Source organism: Ochotona princeps, chromosome 25, assembly GCF_030435755.1.
Source record: "Ochotona princeps isolate mOchPri1 chromosome 25, mOchPri1.hap1, whole genome shotgun sequence".
In the NCBI taxonomy this organism is placed as follows: domain Eukaryota; kingdom Metazoa; phylum Chordata; class Mammalia; order Lagomorpha; family Ochotonidae; genus Ochotona; species Ochotona princeps.
The window spans coordinates 20,970,003-20,989,710 of NC_080856.1; the positions used below are offsets into that span (position 1 = coordinate 20,970,003).

The 19,708-nt window shown below is 47.4% G+C and overlaps 1 protein-coding gene and 1 non-coding gene across 2 annotated transcripts; both read right to left on the bottom strand.

Annotated features, from left to right (window-relative positions):
* Positions 1-365: 365 nt before the first annotated feature.
* FMC1 (formation of mitochondrial complex V assembly factor 1 homolog) lies at positions 366-4,598 on the bottom strand. Its single transcript, XM_012929618.2, has 2 exons — positions 4,392-4,598; positions 366-663 (listed from the first exon to the last, which is right to left on the bottom strand). Exons 1-2 carry the CDS (start codon positions 4,527-4,529, stop codon positions 460-462), a joined length of 342 nt encoding a protein of 113 aa, XP_012785072.1. The 5' UTR covers positions 4,530-4,598; the 3' UTR covers positions 366-459.
* A 471-nt stretch (positions 4,599-5,069) lies between these two features.
* TRNAR-CCU (transfer RNA arginine (anticodon CCU)) lies at positions 5,070-5,142 on the bottom strand. The gene has a single exon. It is a non-coding gene; the product is annotated as a tRNA-Arg (tRNA).
* Positions 5,143-19,708: the final 14,566 nt, after the last annotated feature.

Here is a 19,708-nt window from a genome sequence, read left to right on the forward strand (position 1 = left end):
TGCTGTGGCCTAGCAGCTAAAGGCCTTGCCTTGAACGCACCGGGATCCCATATGGACGCCGGTTCTAATGCCGGCAGCTCCAGCTTCCTGCTTGTGGCCTGGGAAAGCAGTCGAGGACAGCCCAAAGCCTTGGGACCCTGCACCCGTGTGGGAGACCTGGAGGAGGTTCCTGGCTCCTGGCTCCTGGCTTCAGCGCAGCACTGGCCGTTGCACTCACTTGGGGAGTGAATCATCGAACGGAAGATCTTCCTGTCTCTCCTCCTCTCTAAAAAAAAACTTGAACATCAACCTAATGAAACATACTCAGATAAAACTTTTTCCAGTTCATTCCAAGAACAAAGTAGTCAACAAAATCACAAAGACTTTTTTTTAGAAAATTATTTTTATAGTGATAAATACATGTGGATAGAGGTGATTCAATCCATGCAGGAAGGCAGCATCCAAGGAGCGTCTCCATGGTCACGGCTCCCAGCCCTTCCCGCCAGGCTGCTGGGGCAACTTGAGGCCCACCAGGCCAGCTAACTCCTCCACGGAGCGCTCCCCCTTGCCGTGGAACTCCTGGTGCAGAGCCACGTGTTCCCGGACGCTGCGCAGCAGGCAGAGGTAGGTGGCGGCTTGGAAATGAAGCTGATGCTGGGCTCTGCACAGCTTCTCGCTGGTGACCTAGAGGGCAGCAAAGTCAGACCCTCTGTTAACCCCTCGGCCACCCAGACAGACCTTCCGAGAAAGACGGAGCAAAGCAGCACCCTGGAGGAAACACATCGCACAAAGGAGACACACACATGTATACCAGGGTACTTCAAACCATTGGTCGAAAATGAAATTAAAATGCTTATTTTGAAGCAAAAAATTTGAGATCCAGTTTTTTTTCTCATAATCCCAATTTTTCCAGAGTACTCTCACAGGTGTACACTGTTGTCTGGTGATGGTGATACTGACAGGTGCACTGCCTTGAACGCTCCAGGGAGCCTCATCCAAGTGTGGCTCAGGTCCTCAGCACCTCTGACTGCCCACAGAGTCCCCTTTCTCTACTTGAATGTCTAGGGTGAGATTCTGAAAACCCAAGATCTGCACATGATGTATGTAAAGTGGTACTCGTTAGCTGTTCAAAAATGGAATTCACCTGTTTCAGTAAAACGACCTTGAGCAATCAGGAGCACGTGACGCCACTGTCAGCAGTGCCAGCGCCCCGTACGGGAGTCAATTCAAGCTGCTCATAGTACAGTGCACCTCCCTGCTAATGCACCTGGGAGAGCTGCAGAGGGCAGCTCAGATGCCTGGGCCCCTGTGTCCACCTGGGAGACCTGGACGAAGCTATCGGCTTCTGCTCGGCCCAGCCTCGGCAGCTGCAGCCATTTGGGGAGTGAACAAGTGGACAGAAGATCTCTCTCTCCCCCCTCTCTATCTGTAATTCCTTCAACTGAGTAATGAAAAAACAATTATTTAATAATTGAAAATTGGGCCAGGTACGATGGCCTAGTGGCTAAAGTCCTCGCCTTGAATGCACTGGGATCCCATATGGGCGCCGGTTCAATCCCAGCAGCCCCGCTTCCCATCCAGCTCCCTGCTTGTGGCCTGGGAAAGCAGTCAGGGATGGCCTAAAGCCTTGGGACCCTGCACCCGCGTGGGAGACCTGGAAGAGGCTCCTGGTTCTTGGCTTCAGATCGGTGCAGCACCGGATGTTGTGGTCACCTGGGGAGTGAATCATTGGATGGAAGATCTTCCTCTCTGAATATCTGACTTTGTAATAAAAAACAAAATCTTTAAAAAATAATAATTGAAAATTTATGAGAAATTAATGTCCACTGGCCAGTGTTGTGGGATGGTACATTAAGCTCCCATCTGCAATGCCAGCGTCTCATATGGGTACTAGTTCTAGCCCTGGTGGCTCCATTTCTGACCCAGCTCCCTGCTAATGGCCTGGGAAAGCAACAGAGGATGGCTCAAGTCTTTGGTCCCTACACTCATGTGGGAGACCCAGAAGCTCCTGGTTCCTGGCTCTGGTCATTTGGGGAGTGAATCAGCATATAGAAGATTTCTCTCTTTCTGTAACTTTGCCTTTCAAACAAACAAATAAATCTTAAATAATAATTTTAAAAAGGGCCCAGTGCAGTAGCCTAGTGGTTAAAGTCCCTGCCTTGTATGTGCTGGGACCCTATATGGGTACTAGTTCTAACCCCAGCGGCTCTGCTTTCCATTCAGCTCCCTGCTTGTGGCCTGGGAAAGCAGTTGAGGACAGCCCAAAGCCTTGGGACCCTGCACTCGCGTGGGAGACCCATAAGAAGCTCCTGGCTCCTGGCTTTGGATCAGTGCAGCCCTGGCTGTTGCAACCACTTGGGGAGTGAATCAGTGGACGGAAGATCTTCCTCTCTGTCTCTCCTCCTTTCTCCTGTATATCTGACTTTCTAATAAAAATTTAAAAAAAAAAGGAGATGAACGCCAAGCATTACTGAGGGGTCTCGTCCATTTAGATAAGGCCACATTTGTAGGATGTGAGACAGGAATTCACTGTTAGATAGGATTGTGATCCTGACGTCACTGGTGCCTGAAGCACAAGGTGTCAAGAAAGGGCCAGCCTGTGCACCACAGCTCCCAAAGGAGATGCCAGCCGTGGCCCCGGAGACGACAGGAGACAGGACGATACAATGCAGCAGTCACTTCCAAGCTAGCTCTGAGCCAGAAGTGAAAAGCAACTATTCCTGTCCTCAAGGGTGACGGACACGGTGGTGTTCCTGGAATTGTTACCGTGAATTCCAGTCATGCTCTCCAGGACCATGAAAAACTCCAGCAGATACAACTACAATCGTGTTGCCTTCAAAATCTTACCACGACCTTCCACTACACTTCCACTGAAGTTTAATTCCTACCTACCACCACTACCGCTTCCTCCACCCACACACCACTGTTGGAGATTTGTCACTCAGGGTTTTCTGCCCGACAGCATCTTCATGGGGATCCCCACCTTCCCTCACTCCCACTTACTCGGTAACTCCAATTGATCCCACATGTCTCAGCTACGTTCGCCTTGTGAAAGCCTCCTCTGACGACCTCGTGTTCATAACAGGCCCGTTGTCTATACGCTTCGCACTTATCCTAAGAGCTTCACTGTACAGGCCTTCAGATGATTAAGCTTAAGAGACAGGATCAAGCACATCTTCTTACTCAAGCTTTATGGCCACTTGCAATGCTGCCCACCCCAGCCTTAGCATTCCTCACAGCTCCCTGCTCATGCGCCTGGGAGAGCGGGAAGACCGCCAGTTTACTTGGGTCCCTGCCATCAGCAGGGAGACCCCAGTGGAGCTCAGGGCTCCTGGTAGCCGCACATGTTGTGAACCAGCAGATGCAAGACCTCTCTGCCTCTGTTGCTTCTCTTTATGTAACTCTGCCTCTCAAGTTAAAAAAAAAAAACATACCAGGGCTGGTGTTACGGTGCAGTAGGTGAAGCCACCCCAGCAGTTCCCGCATGCGTCCCCTCTGGCGCCAGTTCAGTTTGTTCCAGCAGCCAAGGAGAGCCCCATGCTTTGCCCCATTAGGGAGACCAAGAGGGAACTCAGCCTGCTGGCTTCTACCTCGTCCGGACGGCCCCACTGTGGCCACGTAACCAGCAGATGTAAGATCCGTTTCTCCCTCTTGAATTGCTGTATTTCAAATATAAACTAGGTGCCCTTTAGTTCCAAGATTTTGCGTTGTAACTTCCAAGGCTCAGAAACGCGGCCTTTCCCTTCATTGATCAAGGATAGTAACTTCCAATCCCTAAAGCTTGGGCTGCCTTGCCAACCTACTCGATTTGATGTAGACTGCACCATCTTTCTGTCTAAGCCAGCTCCAGAATTCCAAAGGCAGCAGTGGATGGGCGAGGACTGTATAACTAAACGACAGCCTGGCGAGGCAGCTTCTAGCTGTTCTACAGCTCCATATTAACACCCCTGGCAAAGGATTTCACCACCGATCTCCCACATACGTCCTGTTATTTATGCCACCCACCCAGCTAATGTAACTGGCAGCGCCACTTCCTCACAGGTTATCATACGGCTACAGCGCACACACAGCAGTTCCTGCTCTCCAACAAGTTCCCCCTTGGCCAGCAGCTCAGTCGTCGGCCTGCCAATTTCTGCAAGTCGTCCCAGCTATCCCTCGCACCCGCTCCCTGCCCCGACGTCTCAGCGAGGGCAGCCGACCACCCGATGAAATGCCCCCGGACGGCTCCGCGGGCCTGAAACGACGGACCAGGGCCACGGTGCTGCCTCGCTGGTCCGACACCAGAAACCCTGTCAGTCTGGTTCGGACAGGGGCTCGGGGGACGGCCGGCCTCAAAAGGCTAACTAACGCCCCGATGCCAGGTCCCCGTCCTTGTGTGGGACGTGGAGCACTTGGGGCCGCGGCGTCCGTACCCGATGTGCACGGAAAGCCTTCAGTAGGTACCGATAGGCCGCGGTGTCGCGATAGGGTCGACCGGTGGCCGCGTTCAGGTAACGTAACTCCCGCAGAAGGCCTCGCAGCGTGCGCGACGGAGACCCCAAGGCCGCCATGTTCCTGTCCTCTGGGCCTGCGGCGCCAGGGCGTCCCTCGGCCGGCGCAACCCTCCGCGCGCCCCTTTTCCGGCCGCCCAGTGGTACGTTCCGACCCACCGCGGGCTCTCTCCCTATCGATGACCAGCCTTCCCTCAAGAAGGCAGCCATGTGAGTCGAACGCCGAGCAGCGTCCCAACGAGTAAAGAGAAAAGCAAACGAAAGCCGAGGGTAACCGCCGCAGGAAAATCCTTTCCATAGCTTATTATCTTAACACGCTGTTACAGGGCCGAGCGCCGAGTATCAGGGAGAAACACCCACATCAGGGCTGTGGGCTCGGTACGGAACGCGCAGAGAACATACTTAACGATTTCTAAAAGGCCTACAAAATTTCATCGTAATGGCCGACTTCAAAGAAAGCTTAAGAGACCTGCGGCTAGGAGGAAGCATGCTAATTCTCGTAAGCAAGTCGAACATCTAGAAGAACCACACAGATCCACAACCTTGAAGACACAAGAATGTCAGTGCATTTTCGGAAATTAACACAGCAAAAATTAAAGCCACCCCAGATGGGACTCGAACCCACAATCCCTGGCTTAGGAGGCCAATGCCTTATCCATTAGGCCACTGGGGCTTCTAGAAGTGCCGTACTGAAGTATCGTATTCAATTATTTTATCGTTGGTACGTCACACCCAAGTATCTACCCTATCCGGTTTGACCACACCCAGTCCTGGCGGGAGCGGGGAGCATGCCGGGAGTTGTAGTTTTTCAAACCTACGGCCACAATACCGCTGCTGAGGCGTCTGCTCGACGCCGCGTTGACAGGCCGCCGCGACGCGTGCACGCGCACGCTCGGCAAACCGCGTAGCCCTGCGCCTGCGCACAAAGGCGGGATGCGAAGTGGCGGCGGAGCGTCCCGACCCTCCAGCCTCGCCCTCCGAGGAGATCCGGCGCCGGCGAGCTCATACCGGAAACGGCCGGCCCCTTCCGGTCGTGCGGCTTTGGCAGTGAGGCTGAGCTCCGACCTTCCGCTAGGGGGCGCCGGCGGTCAGCTTCTGTTTCCGGTGGAGATGCTGAGGCTATTTCCGCGGCCTCGCCGGCACAGGGCCCCCGGGGTCGTGTCTTGTTGAGTCTGCGATTTGGCCGTGAGCGAGTGAGGGTGGGAGTCAGCGCCCTTGACCTGCGCGGATGCCCTAGCCGTGGCCCGGTCCCCCCGGCAGCAGGTGCAGCCCAGGAGGAGCCGCGGGCGGGGGAGACTGGCTTGGCCCCTGCGCCCAGTGACCGCATTGCCAGGAACCCCCCGGAGTCTTCCGGTGGTTATTGCGAATTGGGGCCTCGGGTCGGAGGGAGCCCAGTTGACAGGAGACACATTAGCGCATACTTTGCCTAAATAGACCCTTGCTGTATCTTTTTTGTTTAATAATATAGTTTGTTAAATCAAAACGAGGAGCTTGCAGTTCCATCCCAGTCCCCAAGCACTGGGGCTAGCTTTGGCTTTCCCAGGTACCTCCATAGGGAACCGGATCCGAAACGCAGCACTTGGGACTCGAACCAATACCCACAAGGGATGCTGGCTTTGCAAGTAGAGGCTTTTTGTTTGTTTGTCTGTTTGTTTGTTTTAAAGAACATTTTTTTTCTTTTTTTAAAGATTTTTTTTTTTGCAAAGGCAAATTAACAGGAGCGAAAGATCTTTCGTCCACTGGTTCACTCTCCAAGTGGCCGCACTGGCTGGAGCTGAGTTCATTTTGAAGCCAGAAGTCAGGACCTTCTTCCGGGTCTTCCATGCGAGTGCAGGGTCCCAAAGCTTTAGGACATCTCTACTGCTTTCCCAGGCACAAGCAGGGAGCTGGATGGGAAGCGGGGCTGCTGGGATTGGAACCGGCACCCAGATGGGATCCTGGTGCATGCAAGGCGAGGTCTTTAGCTGCTAGGCTACCATGCCCTGCCCCAAGGTGAGATTTCTGTGGGATTCCCTGCTGAACTCAAACCTGGGCCACAGTGTAGTCTGACTTTGGACTGTACCTCAGTTTTTGAGGCCTGTGCAGTGGACAGCATGCCCAGATTGACAAAGGGGACATGACAGCCAGCTCATCTAGGCTAGCAGTGGATACCCAGTACCTTGTCAGAAGATGGAAAGCAGAACAAGATAGGTGGCTCTCCTGGCCAGCTTTGACGCAAGTGTCTGGGTCTGTGGAGGCAGTAAGGTGGGCATCATCAATCAGTAGACCCTGAAAAGTTTTACTGAATCCTGGGGGCAATGAGTGAGATCGACAACTCAGAACCATCACATGGGCTCAAGTAACACCCTTGGAACACTCTTCCCCAGCTAGGGGTCTCTCAGGCGTCATTAAAGGACCACCCACTATTCCTGAGTGCTGAAGTAGGAGTAGCCTTCTCCCCTTCCTCCCCTATGAGATACAGTAGGAAAAAAACATTAAAATATTTGTCCCACCAACCTTTCTCTATACTGGACCCTCCAACGGCCCACATGGATTGCATTCCTCTCAACTATGTAGACAACATTAATAATAATAGTAAAAGATTAAACAAAAACCCAGCACTGTCTAACCAAGCATTCCTGCCAGCCTGCTGCTGCCAAGGAACCTTGCAACCAAGTGGAGACCCAAAAGAAGCTCCCAGCTCCTGGGTTCAAATCAGCTCAGCCCCGGCCATTGCGGCCAGTTGAGGAGTGAACCAGTGGATGGAAGATCTTTCTCTCTTCACTATAAATCTGACTTTTTAATAAAAATAAATATTTTTTAAAAATGTTAAATGCTATTCAAATTTTCTGGTCAGATTAGAAACCGAGTTTGGAAGCCATACAGCCAAGAAGTTCTCCCCAAATCCTACGATAAATCTGGTAACGTGAAAATATTACAGGCACAGTCACCATAGCTTGCAGTACTGATCCAGGGCCACTGGGCATGGATTGTACAGACATACATACCTGCTGGGGCTGGCTTGTTTACATTGCTGTGCCAGAATACATTTACATCAGTACCCAAGAATCACATTCCATGGCAGGAAGTGTCCAATTGGCATGGCCTGGGTCACATGCCATGGCTTCAAGGGCAGTTGGGAAAGCAAATATTTTACTATTCAGTTTTACTGAGCACCTGCTATGAGCCAGACATAAGTCTAGATGCTAGAAAACACAGCTAATTATGCAATGAACTAGTGTGTCCAATGGTGACATGTGCCATGGGTGGGGGTGGGAGTGAAAAATGAAAGTCAGGGCTGGGAGCTGGTCCCTGGAGAGCATGTTCAAGGAGGTCCCTAGTGACAAGGTGACAGGTGAGCACACAACCAAGTGAGCTGAGGCATCAGCAGATTTATGGGGCAGGGCAATGGCCAGATTGTTCACAAGGGAGACCCTAACTGCATCCCCCTCGGTCACCTCTATCCCATCCTTGAAGCTCTGTGTTGATGCCCAATGAGTTTTCTGTGCCCAATGAAACTGTGGGGGCGGACACTGTAGGAGCTAATCTCTCGCTGCAATCACAGAATATGTTAGTTCCCATGAAAGAGGCGCATGTGTGTACCGGCATGACCTTCCATGCTGCAGCTGTGTGTCCTAAAATATAACTGCCAAACTTTGAGTGTGTATCCATATCAGTAAAAATCTTGTGCCCTATATATCTTTTATTTATTTTAAATTTATAGACATTTATCACTACACCAATTTAGTACATACATCATAAAACATGCACAAAATACAAATCAAGGTTTTTGAAAAGGAACTAAACAATGCTTTGAAAATATTTTATTTATTAACAGTAAAAAATTTTAATTTCAGTAAAGAACAGTTTATTTTATTTAAAACAATGTAACTCAATATGTTCCATTATGAAAAAAAATCTTTAACACTTTAGTTCAGGCAACAAAATCACATAGTGATAACGATTTCGAAACATCAGTTTTCAAATTTCTCTCTTCATAGCATGAAATTCATGTGTCACTTATAGCTAAAGAAAAAATACTTTTAACTGAAGAGACCTATGAAGCATGTTCATGTCTTTCAACGTCAGCTAGGCAGGGCCCAGTAAGCATACAGGAAACCATCACAGGCCTTTCATCAAAAAGAAAATACAGGGCACTTAGATGCTCCCAACACTTTCAGAAGGGCTGCGGGATCTGGGAGCCAGGCATAGCTTGCCACCACTATACATGTGCTCTCCGAGCACAGGAGGCTGGCTGCAGTGGCCACTCAGGTCAGGAAAATCTAGAAAACTCCTGTACTTGACAGCTCCAATGTAATGGAAGCAGGGCTGCCAGGCCCCACTTCCACATTTGCTAGGTGTCACCACAAAGGAACTCCTCTTCTTCCTCCCCACCTGCAGGAGCACACTGGCAGCACGTCATCCTGTCTTGAAGAGCCGTGAAGGCAAGGGAATTTGGGAAAGGTTGCTGCTTCTTCCATTCTAGTTCCTCTGCAGTTCAGAATAGCCCAGAGGGACGTGGGAAAAGAAAGGCGCCGGAAACACTCTGCAGCAACGTCCTCCGGCCCACAAAGGAAAGATCTGCACACCAGGAATACAGAAAATCCAAACACCTTCGTATTTGGCAGCTCTGATATACGAGGTGTTAATGGCCACTTCCCACTGTGCAGTAGTCTCCACTATTTGAAGGTTTTACTTTGAATCAAGTCGGCTTCACTGGTAACATCCATAGCCTAGAAATAGCAGATATTGTGATCAACATAAATATAACCATGAACAAGCAAGCTGCACCTGCCAGATGTGACTAGATAGCCAGGGGTTCCTTCTCAGTGTGCCAGCAGGTACTTTCTCAGGGAACTGCTTCCTCTCCTGCCTGAAGCTAGGGCTGGCCCACAACGCTTGTCCAGGACATGGCAGGGCAGTCGTCTTTGGTTTGAAACTTGCCCAGCTTGCATCACATTAAAATTCCCAAGTTCATCTCCACTTCTCCATATTGCCAAACTGGCAGCCAAGTGGGCTGTGAGGGCGTCAGGGCAGCAGCAGCCTGACCTGTTCTCCCATGCAACCTTTCATTGAGCGAGCAACCTGATGAAGGCGACTTTCATGTTCCCTCAAGTGTCCCTACAAATTGCTTGTGATGGACAGGTTCTTTTCTAGGCCCGCAGAAACCTGACAGCTTTTCCAATTGCTTTCAGATAACACAGGATCAAGGGTTTATTATCATAACTGTTATTACTTGAAGAAGAGCCTGTTTTTCAAGGTATTCCTAGTCCTTTCCAGTGTCCTAACACAATTTGACAAGTCATCACCCCTGTTCCAGCCTGGGTGTTCTGTGGAGAAGGGGTCTGGGTCAGCACTGTTTCCGGTTCTTGCAGTCCCGTCTCCCCCACTTGCCAGGTGCAGTTCTGGGCCTGCTCTCTGTGGAGGCAGGGGGAAGCAGGTGCCCAATGTCGCTGCAGGAGCCGAGCTGGACACTGATGTTCCTGTCCCGCTCTCAGAACTGTTGCAGGTGTTTCTGTGACTTCGCCCACCAGTGAAACGCTCTCACCAGCCGATCCCACAAGGGCAGACCTCCTCCAGATACATGCGTGGCTTCCGGCCCAGCCCCTGAGCTTCTGGGGGTTCCCTGCTTCAGAGAACTCATCCCATCCCTCTTGGTATGCCTTCTTAAAATGACTGCACCAGGCCCCGGGCCTCTGGAAGGATAGGCAGCCTTGGTCCACCTCTGTCCGCTCCTGGGGTTGGAGAGTGGGGCAATTGTGCCTTGTATTCAGGAATATTTGGAGCAAGTCAGATACTGTCCCCTGGTCCTCCCAGACTTCGGGAGATGTGCAGTGCCATCTAGATGGTCCGTAGGCGGAGCCCCTCGCTTGGAACAAGAGGAAGAGAGATCCTTGCCCTCCCATCCTGCCTGGTGAGAAGGGCAGACAGCCAGTACCTGGACAAGCACTTCCACACGCTCCAACACAGCCCCGCTGCAGATGCCAAGCCACTCCTTCCCAACACGGAGCTGGCGCTATGGGTTTCACCATCTCTTAGCATAGGCTGCAAGGATGAGCTAGCTCCTCCTCCCTTTAGACTGTGGAAGAACTTGGCACCTATGGTTTTGTTCTCAGCCTTTGGGGTCTCTGGTGAAACTGACACAGAAAGAGTCCCAGTTTAGTGAGTGAAATGACATCATTACCACTTTCTCCTTGGGGAACATCTGCTCTTGCATCAGGACACTCACTGTACCGCACTGGGGACACTTGGACTTACGGACTGGGCTGTGTGAAGGCACAGTTAATGTGCAAGTATTGCATATTCATAGTCACTATTATTTTAAAATAAAACACATGTTGTTTTTGACATTGATAATCAACAGTGTAGCAAAATCTCTCAATAAAGAATACCTTAAAGTGTTGGGTGAAATCTCAGAATACACAAAAATGCTTGCTGACAGCTTGACTGAGCTGCCAGCAGAGTGCAGGAGGCTGCCTGTCACCACGGTAGGAGGTCACACCACAGGCCGTGGTGCAGTGCCAAGTCCACAGAGTGACCTCATGCCTGGGAGTGAAAGTAAAACTTCTAACCTTGCCAATAAGATTTTTCAGTCTCAACTGAATCTTTGGGTAGGTGGCCCCTCTTACAGGAGTTCTCAGCCATCAGTAATAAGCTTATTGCTTTGTGGCTGCAATTTGCTTGGATTTGCGGCTGCAATGAATCCTGTCTGAAGTGGGTGTGGGTTGGCAGTATCTTGAAGACTCCAATACTCTTTGGAAGGACTTATTTTAAAGGTAGGCCTCAAAGAATGCTCCATGTGAAGATTCCAACAGGCAGGGATATATAATAACAACCCACCAAACACAAACAGAAAAAAGCCACATGAACATAGAGGTTAGTAGAACACAACAACGTGCCCGAGCAGCTCCACAGACTGACTCAAGGTTTGGTTTTGCTGCCTGGCACTTTGCTCTGGGAAAGGTCACTGGTGCTCCCAGCACACAGGCTGCAGCCTGGACCTTGACCTTAACCTTTTGCAGAAAATCATCAGCTCTGAAAACTGACAAGCCCTGGGGAAAATCAAGCTCACAGGTTAAAATAACTATATTTCAAGAGAATAATCACAGAAAAAGACAAAGAATTGAACAAACTGTGCTAGACAAACCAGAATGGAACGAGACCAAGTAAGACTCTAAAATAAGATTACCAGAATCCTTAGAGAGAGAAGAGGGAAGTCATGAAGGAACAAGAAGTTTTACTGAACTAAATCGAAAATGAGGTATAAGAGAGATTAACAGTCGAACAAATCCAACAGGTTAGATAAAAACAAGAGTGGGTATTGTTGGAGGAGCTGTAAAATGGATTATGGTCTAGATCAGCTGAAGGAATTTTTCTGGATGACACTGGGAAGTGATAAGGAGAATAAAGAAAATCCAAAAGTATTTGATACACATAGAAAATATGGGGCTTGTGTTGTGGCAAGTTAAGTCACAGCCTGTGAAGCCGACACTGCATCTGAGCACCAGTTTGAGTCTTAGCTGTTCCACTTCCGATCCACCTCCCTGCCACTGCACCCGAGAAGACACCAGAATATGGTCTAAGTACTTGGATCCTGCCCCCACGTGGGGTCCTGGGTGGAGTTCCTGCCTCCTTATTCAGCCTAGGACAGCCTGGGATACTGTGAACACCTGCTGAGGAAACCAGCAAATGGAAGTGTTTGCTGTTTGTCTTTCTCTCTCTTCCTCTTCCTCTCCTTCCCCGTTACTGTGCCTTTCAAATAGAAATAATAATAAGAAGAATAATAATAACAAATCATCTTTAGGCAAAAAAAGAAGACATAGGAAGAACGCAAGTGATACAAGTGTGTCAGCACTGTACAACACAAGTCTCCCAAGAAGAGAGAAAAAGAGAAACAAGTGAGCAAATTTCAACTTAAAAAGAATTCCAAGTTGGGACCAATGCATGGCATGGTCAGCTAACTTTCCTCTTGTGGCACCAATGTCCCATATGGGTGCTGGTTGGAGTCTGAGCTGCTCCAGTTCTGATCCATTTCCCTGCTTATGGCCTGGGAAAGCATAAGAGGATGGCCTAAGTTCTTGGGACCCTACACCCAGGTGAGAGGCTCCTGGCTGCTAGCTTCAGACTGGCCCAGCTCTGGTCATTGCAGCCATGTGGGGGAGTTAATCAGTGGATGGATGGTCTTTCTGTTTCTCCTTCTCTCTCTGTAAATCTGGCTTTCGAAAAAAAAAAAAAATCTTAAAAAAAAGAGTCTATGTCAAAAGTCTCATGCAGAACAAAACTATTCTTTGACAAAATTATAGTGAAATGTAAGAACATCAAAGACAAAGAATTCCAAAAATCCTGACAGAAGGAACATAGTCCAAAGAAGGACGTTGACATTGATCTTAAAAGAGATCTGGGGGGTGGAGGGAGAGTAACTAGGCTGTATTTCCAAGTGACAGAAACTGGTGAAAGAAAACTCTTTAAAATTCTATCTGGCCAATCATCTAGATGTGAAGAAGCAACACTTCCAGACATTCCAGGCCTTAGACCCTCCCTCCCTTTCTTCCTATCTTACTTACCTACCTGCCTGCCTGCCACCCCCCCTTTTTTTTTAAGATTTATTTATTTTTATTGGAAAGGCAAATATACAAACAGGAGGAGAGACAGGAAGATCCTCCATCCGATGATTCACTCCCCAAGTGGCCACAGTGGCTGGAGCCAATCTGAAGCCACTTCTTCCACGTCTCCCACGCGGGTGCAGGGTCCCAAAGCCTTGGGCCATCCTCGACTGCATTCCCAGGCCACAAGCAGGGAGCTGGATGGGAAGCAGGGCCACCGGGATCAGAACCGGCGCCCATATGGGATCCCGGTGCATTCAAGGCGAGGACTTTAGCCACTATGCTATTACGCAGTGTCCATGCCTACCTCTTTAAAAAAAAACAAATAATTGATTTTTATTGGCAAGACAGATCGCATTTATGGAGAAAAGAAGAGACAGAGAGATCTTCTGTTCGCATTCACTCTCCAAACGGTCGCAATGGTCAGAGCTGAGTTGATCCGAAGCCAGGAGTTTCTTCCAGGTCATGAACTGGAATCTACAGGGCATTCTGGAGCTTGCAAGGCGAGGATTAGTCTTGGCGCTGAACCCTGGCTGCTCGACTTATGATCCAGGTCTCTGTTCTGGGCTTGGTAAAGCAGCAGAGGATGGTCCAAGTCCTTGGGTCCCTGCACCCACATGGGAGAACCAGAAGCAGCTCCTGACTTCAAACTGGCCTAGTTCTGGCCACGGCAGCCATTTGGGGAGGGAACCAGTGAGTGGGCGACCTCTCTCTGTCTTCCCTTCTAACTCTGCCTTTCAAATTAAAAAGTGTAAATCTTTAAAATAATAATGAAAAGAAAAATAAAAAGCTGTCCCAATACCATTAGTTATTACAGAAATGTATATCAAAGAGAGGAGATCCCATTTCCTGCCAAGGAGAAAGGACAGGTAGAATACAGCAATGGCAGGGTGGGGATGCTGAGCATGCAAAGAACTGGGGACTCGCCACCTGTCCAAGGGAATGTCAAATGGCTTCGCTGCTCTGGGAAAGAATGTGGTGGTTCCCTCCAAAAGGAAACATAGTTATCCTAAGATCTTGCAGATCTCTCCTAGGTATACACCCAAGAGAAATGCAAACATAATCCCCACAAGAATTCATACACAAATGGTAACAAGAACACTCACCATAATAATCAAAAAGTGCAAACAGCCCAGGGATCTGTTCACTGATAAATATGCGAACTGACACATCCATTCAATGGAATATTCCTTGAGATACACATGTCCAGAATATCAAATTTAATACTAGACAGAGCAAATACATCATAAAGAAAAGCAGAAGGAACTTTTATGGGTAAAAGATAAAGATTTTAGGAAAAAGATAAAATCATACTGAATATGAATGTACTCAATAGCAATTATGCCTTTTTGAAAAACTAGTAAGGAACGGCAAAACTAAATAAGATATATATACACACATACATATATATATATACATATATATACATATACACAACACAGCAAATAAACAGAGAAATAAATCCGAGCAATTACAATAAAAAATTATAGCAAAATTTCCCTACTAGTGTTGAACATATGTATTAGGGGAAGATCATTTGAAGACCACTTGAGCTAATTCAACCAGGACATACAAACAACATTCCCAGAAAATAAGACTTGAGTTTTCTATTGTATACCAATAATCTAGAAAAAGCATCATACTTATTTCCCCTGATATGGAGCAAAGATGCCACTTCCAACAAAGTGGTTAGCCTACACTGAAGGACCAGTTTAATATTTCAGGAAAGAACATGATAAAAAGTGCAAGCAGGACAGGCATTTGGCACAGGGGTTCACGCTGCTGTTGGGGATGCTGGTACCCCACATCAGGGTACCTGCGTGGAGCCCCTGTTGCCCTGCTTGTTTTCCAGCCTCCGACAGTGGCTAAAGTAGGTGGGTTTCTACCAGCACGTGCAAGGCCCAGATGGAATTCAGGCTCCCATTCTGGTTTGGCCCTGCCTTAGCTGTTGCTGGCATATGGGGAAAGAACAAGTAAATTCAAGATCAATCCATTTATTTTTCTCCCCTTTCAAATAAAACGAATATAAGTAAAAAGTTTATTTGAATAAGTGACAGCACTGAAGAGATCAAAGTGTAGATGATATGAGGATATCCATTGAAAAGTTAACAAAATAAACAGAAGAGCTATTCAGAGTTCAGCAGAATTGTTGGATATAAAATCAACTTCAAGAATCAATATTATTGCTTAATACCAGCAATGTCACACCAGTCCTAGAGAATAGTACACCATTACAACAGAGAATAAGACTCCATTATTGGAAGCAACAAGTATCTAGAAATCAACTGATGAACAAGATCTTTACAGAAATACTCTAAAAGCTTTATTGAAGGACAGAGAAAAAAAAAAAGCGAAGATCTTAACACCTGGAGAGATAGACCACAAGCGGGGTAATTTAGCAAAATTTCTGTTGTTCTTCCTAACTCACACTAATGAGAATCAATCCTAATCCATATTTGAGATAGATCATTTTCATGCAAGTTGGGGCTTTTACCTTAATATTTACATGGGAGAATAAAGAGCCACTTTAACGGAGCCAAAATGGAAGGGCAAAAAGAGACTCCCTTTAGTAGATGTTAGGGTACACTGAAGCCTACAATGATGACAAAACAGCAAGTTATTGGTATTACAATAAAAGAAGCAACAATGGAACAGGAAAGAGCACAGCAACAGCCCCTTCGTTTCTAAGAGCGTAACATGATAAAAACAGCACTTCCCATGAACGGGCAAGTTACCGATTCACTAGCTAGCGATGGGGAAACTGCCTCAACAGAGGAAGAAAAATAAAGATGGCCAGCAGATGGGTGAGATGGCCAAATGAGAGGCCAAACTACAAAGCTAACAGAACATGCAGGAGATCTGTGGTGTGAGTATGGGCACGTCTCCTAACACCCCCCGCCCTCAAACACACAAACATAAGACAAGAAGTAGCTCTATCAGAAAGCAAGGATTTCAGCGTGATAAAGGCTTCCAGGAACAAAGTTCCAAGACGGCTGCAGGGGTGGGCACTGGGCCTAGTGATGTCATCAGTTAGGATACGGGCATCCCATACTGGAGTGTTCTGCTTTGATCCCAGGCTCAGGCCCCTGACTCCAGTTTCCTGATAGTGCAGACCCTGGGAGGTAATGTGATGATTTGGTTTGGATGGATTCCTGCCACCTACCTAGAAGGCATCTGGCTCCCTGGCTGTTGTCACCATTTGGGGAGGACATCACAGGATAGGAGAGCTCTGTCTTCCCCTTTTAATACATTAAGTGATTTAAAAACAGGTGTAAAATACCTGACATATCTTATGAGCTTAATATTCACCAAAAGCACAGAAACATTAATTAATGAACAAAGCAGATAGACAAACAACTCACAAAAAGAACAACCACAGCCCTTACTGGTGGTGATACAGAATTAAAGACAGCTTAGGTATCCCCAACTTGGCGGACAGGGACATAAAACATGGGGGATGCACACCTGTTAACACTGTGCAGCAGGAAGAAGAGACAAGGTGGACATGCGCAGTGCTAAGGAAGGCAGGCAGGAAAGAGCGCAATCTATCGCATCAGATCATTGTATCAACTAAAATCTTATTTACACAAAACAGCACTACTTCTAGAAGGATGTGAGCACAAAAAGGGGTACAAATCAAAAAAGAGTGGGTTACCTACAGGATGAGCAGCATGGGAAGTAGCAAAGAGCCTCATGCATAAAGTGAGGGGATAAGTTCATACTGACTGATGACAAAGTGCTATGAATCAGAGAACAGTGTCAATGTGCCACTTCACACTAAGGTTGGAAGAAATTATGGATCATACATGTGCACATGTAGCTTGCAACTGTGGCAGCCATTTGGTTGTGAAGGGAGAGCCTGAGGCTGTGCAGGCAGCAGCGGGGGGTGGGTGGTAGGGGTGGGAAGGCTACCCATGGGGTGCATACTTGGAATGGTAGATTGAAGACAGAGCTGCATTTCAGTGATGTATAATAACTGAATAAAGCTCTCCTCCTAAACCAGTGTTACTTATAAAGCTATTAAGTTATATGAGCCAAAAGACTGTCTTTATTTTCTAAGTCATGGTTTCTGACATCTGTGATGAAGGAATTCTAAGTGGTGTTGAATCATGCCTGTATACCAAGCATGAATTACACCTGGGTTTTAGAACTACTGTGGCTCTTAGTTTGGAAAACAAGGAGGGACAGGGGCAAGAGGAAGCCTAAATTCAAGCAGCAAAGATGGAGAAGAGAGCTTGCCAGCAGCCATTGACTAGTTCTCATTATGTGCTAGGCACTGTTCTAGGTGCTTTCCAAACTTGGTCTCTGACTCACACACACCTGCCGCGGGGCATCGTCCATGCCGAGATGAGGGAAATGTCTCCAGTGATGTGGCTTCATCAAGGGCTCTCGGGAACTCAAGTCTAGCAGCAATCTCTGCTTCACACTCTGACCCCTGACTAGAAGACGGTGGGGAAACGCTAAACGCACACACACAGGGACGTGGAAGAGGGAATTACAGACAGAAAACAAAACAAACCAAACAAGCCATGTCAGGTGCACCCTGATGGGACGCAACTGCTGGCGAGGCCCAGATGCTCGGCCTTGGGGGACACCTGCCTGCGAGCAGTCTGATCCTGCCCGAGTGTGCACTGTCCCCCATCCCCAAGTGAGGGCACACCTAGTATCAGCTCTCTTGCCTATATTGGGAATTTTGGGGACTTTGTGAACAAAAAGCCTATTTTCTCCAGTATTTTTCAAATCTTTATATATGAGTTTTAAACTGTGTGAAATGAAACAAAAAAACCACATCATTTTCTTTTAATGCAAAGGAATTTTGAAAGCCATGCATAAGATCTCCAAAATACTCACACACACACACACATACACACAAAACCTATACATCATTCAGCTCCTTTTTGCACCACAGTAAACTTAAGTCTTTTCATTTTCCATGTATGTTTTGAAGTCTCCTAGTATGTAGAACGCAAGGTTTAAGTCGACATACTGACTTTCTAGTCTAGAGAACTGACCATTTACTGTCCAAGCCAAAATGAACTTCTGACAGTAACTTAAATACCCACCACTAACATCACTACAGCTTTTAAAAGACCAAGACAGTCCTCCATGTACTGATACAGAATGAATTCCAAGGTAATTGAAAAAATGTTAGGTGCAGTACAGTGGATAGCCACGTTAAATGTATGTTGCAAAAGGATCACGGGAGGAAAGATTCGCTTTGCACTCATTGTAGACCCAGGCGTTTTTTATTTTTCCAAAGTAGCATGATATCTTAACTTTTTTTCCTTACTTTAAGTTACATAGTCCATAGCAATTTCCCTTCGAGCCAAATTCAATTTTTGGATCTTCTAGGATTTGATGTAAAAAAAAAAATCAATTTTTTCTTTGCTTTCAGTGATGAAACAAGGTGAGTTACTTCCCCATGTACTTCTCTCTCAGTTCAAGCCCCAAATGCACCTTATTTATATCCTAAGAGAAAGGCATATTACCCTGGTTCAGCAAAAATACACTGATATTTACACACAAAGATATAAGCATGTACACTATCCCTTTGGGTGTGTATGTTCTACGTGTTTTTCTATACATGTGACCCCCCCATACACGATTGCTGTCATTTAACATATGGCCATCTTGATCATTTAAAGTTTTTTTTTTTTTTTAAAAGACTTATTTATTTTTATTACAAAGTTAGATATACAGAGAGGAGGAAAGACAGAGAGGAAGATCTTCCATCCGATGATTCACTCCCCAAGTGGGCCACAACGGCTGGTGCTGTGCCGATGTGAAGCCGGGAACCAGCAACCTCTTCCGGGTCTCCCACACGGGTGCAGGGTCCCAAAGCTTTGGGCCATCCTTGACTGCTTTCCCAGGCCACAAGCAGGGAGCTGGATGGGAAGTGGAGCTGCTGGGATTAGAACCTGTGCCCATATGGGATTCTGGGGTGCATTCAAGGCAAGGACTTTAGCCACTAGGCCACGCTGCCGGTCCCTAAAGTTTTATTTTCATGTTATCTTTTTAACCGGTCTCCTCTTGCCATTAAGTTGTTTCCAGATTTTACTACTATCGACAATGTTGTGATGAACAGCCTTGGACACAAACCTTAGCACAGATCTATTTTTCCTTAGCAGGAATTTGGTTTCAAACTTCACCTCTGGTTGCTGGTCCATGCACCTTTTCCTGAACCAGCCCCGGTGCCTCTTGTCTATGTGCACAAGTGTAAAGTGTGTTTCCCATTTACATATTCTCCTATGCTTCCTTGAACAATATGTACACCTGGCCGTCAATCAGTTCCACTCCCAAGGGTTTTTTTTTTTTTCTATTTGCTAACTTCCCGATTCTCTGTTAAACATATTTTTGGATCATGTTTTTAAAAAGCCTTCCCTAGCCTGCTTTACACTCAGAGTTAAGAAACAAAACTAGTATGGTAGTAGAGCTGATAGATTGGGCACAGCTGGTTAAGCTGCAGCCTGTGACATTGGCATCTCCTTCGGGAGTGTTGGATTGAGTTCTGCATTGCTATGTTTCAATCCAGCTTCCCACTGACACATCAGTGGAAAACAGTAGAAGATGGCCCAAACCCTTGTGCTCCAGCCACCATGTGGGAGGCAGAATGGAGTCTGGGCCTCAGTTTAACCCATCCCTGGCTGTGGTTGTCAT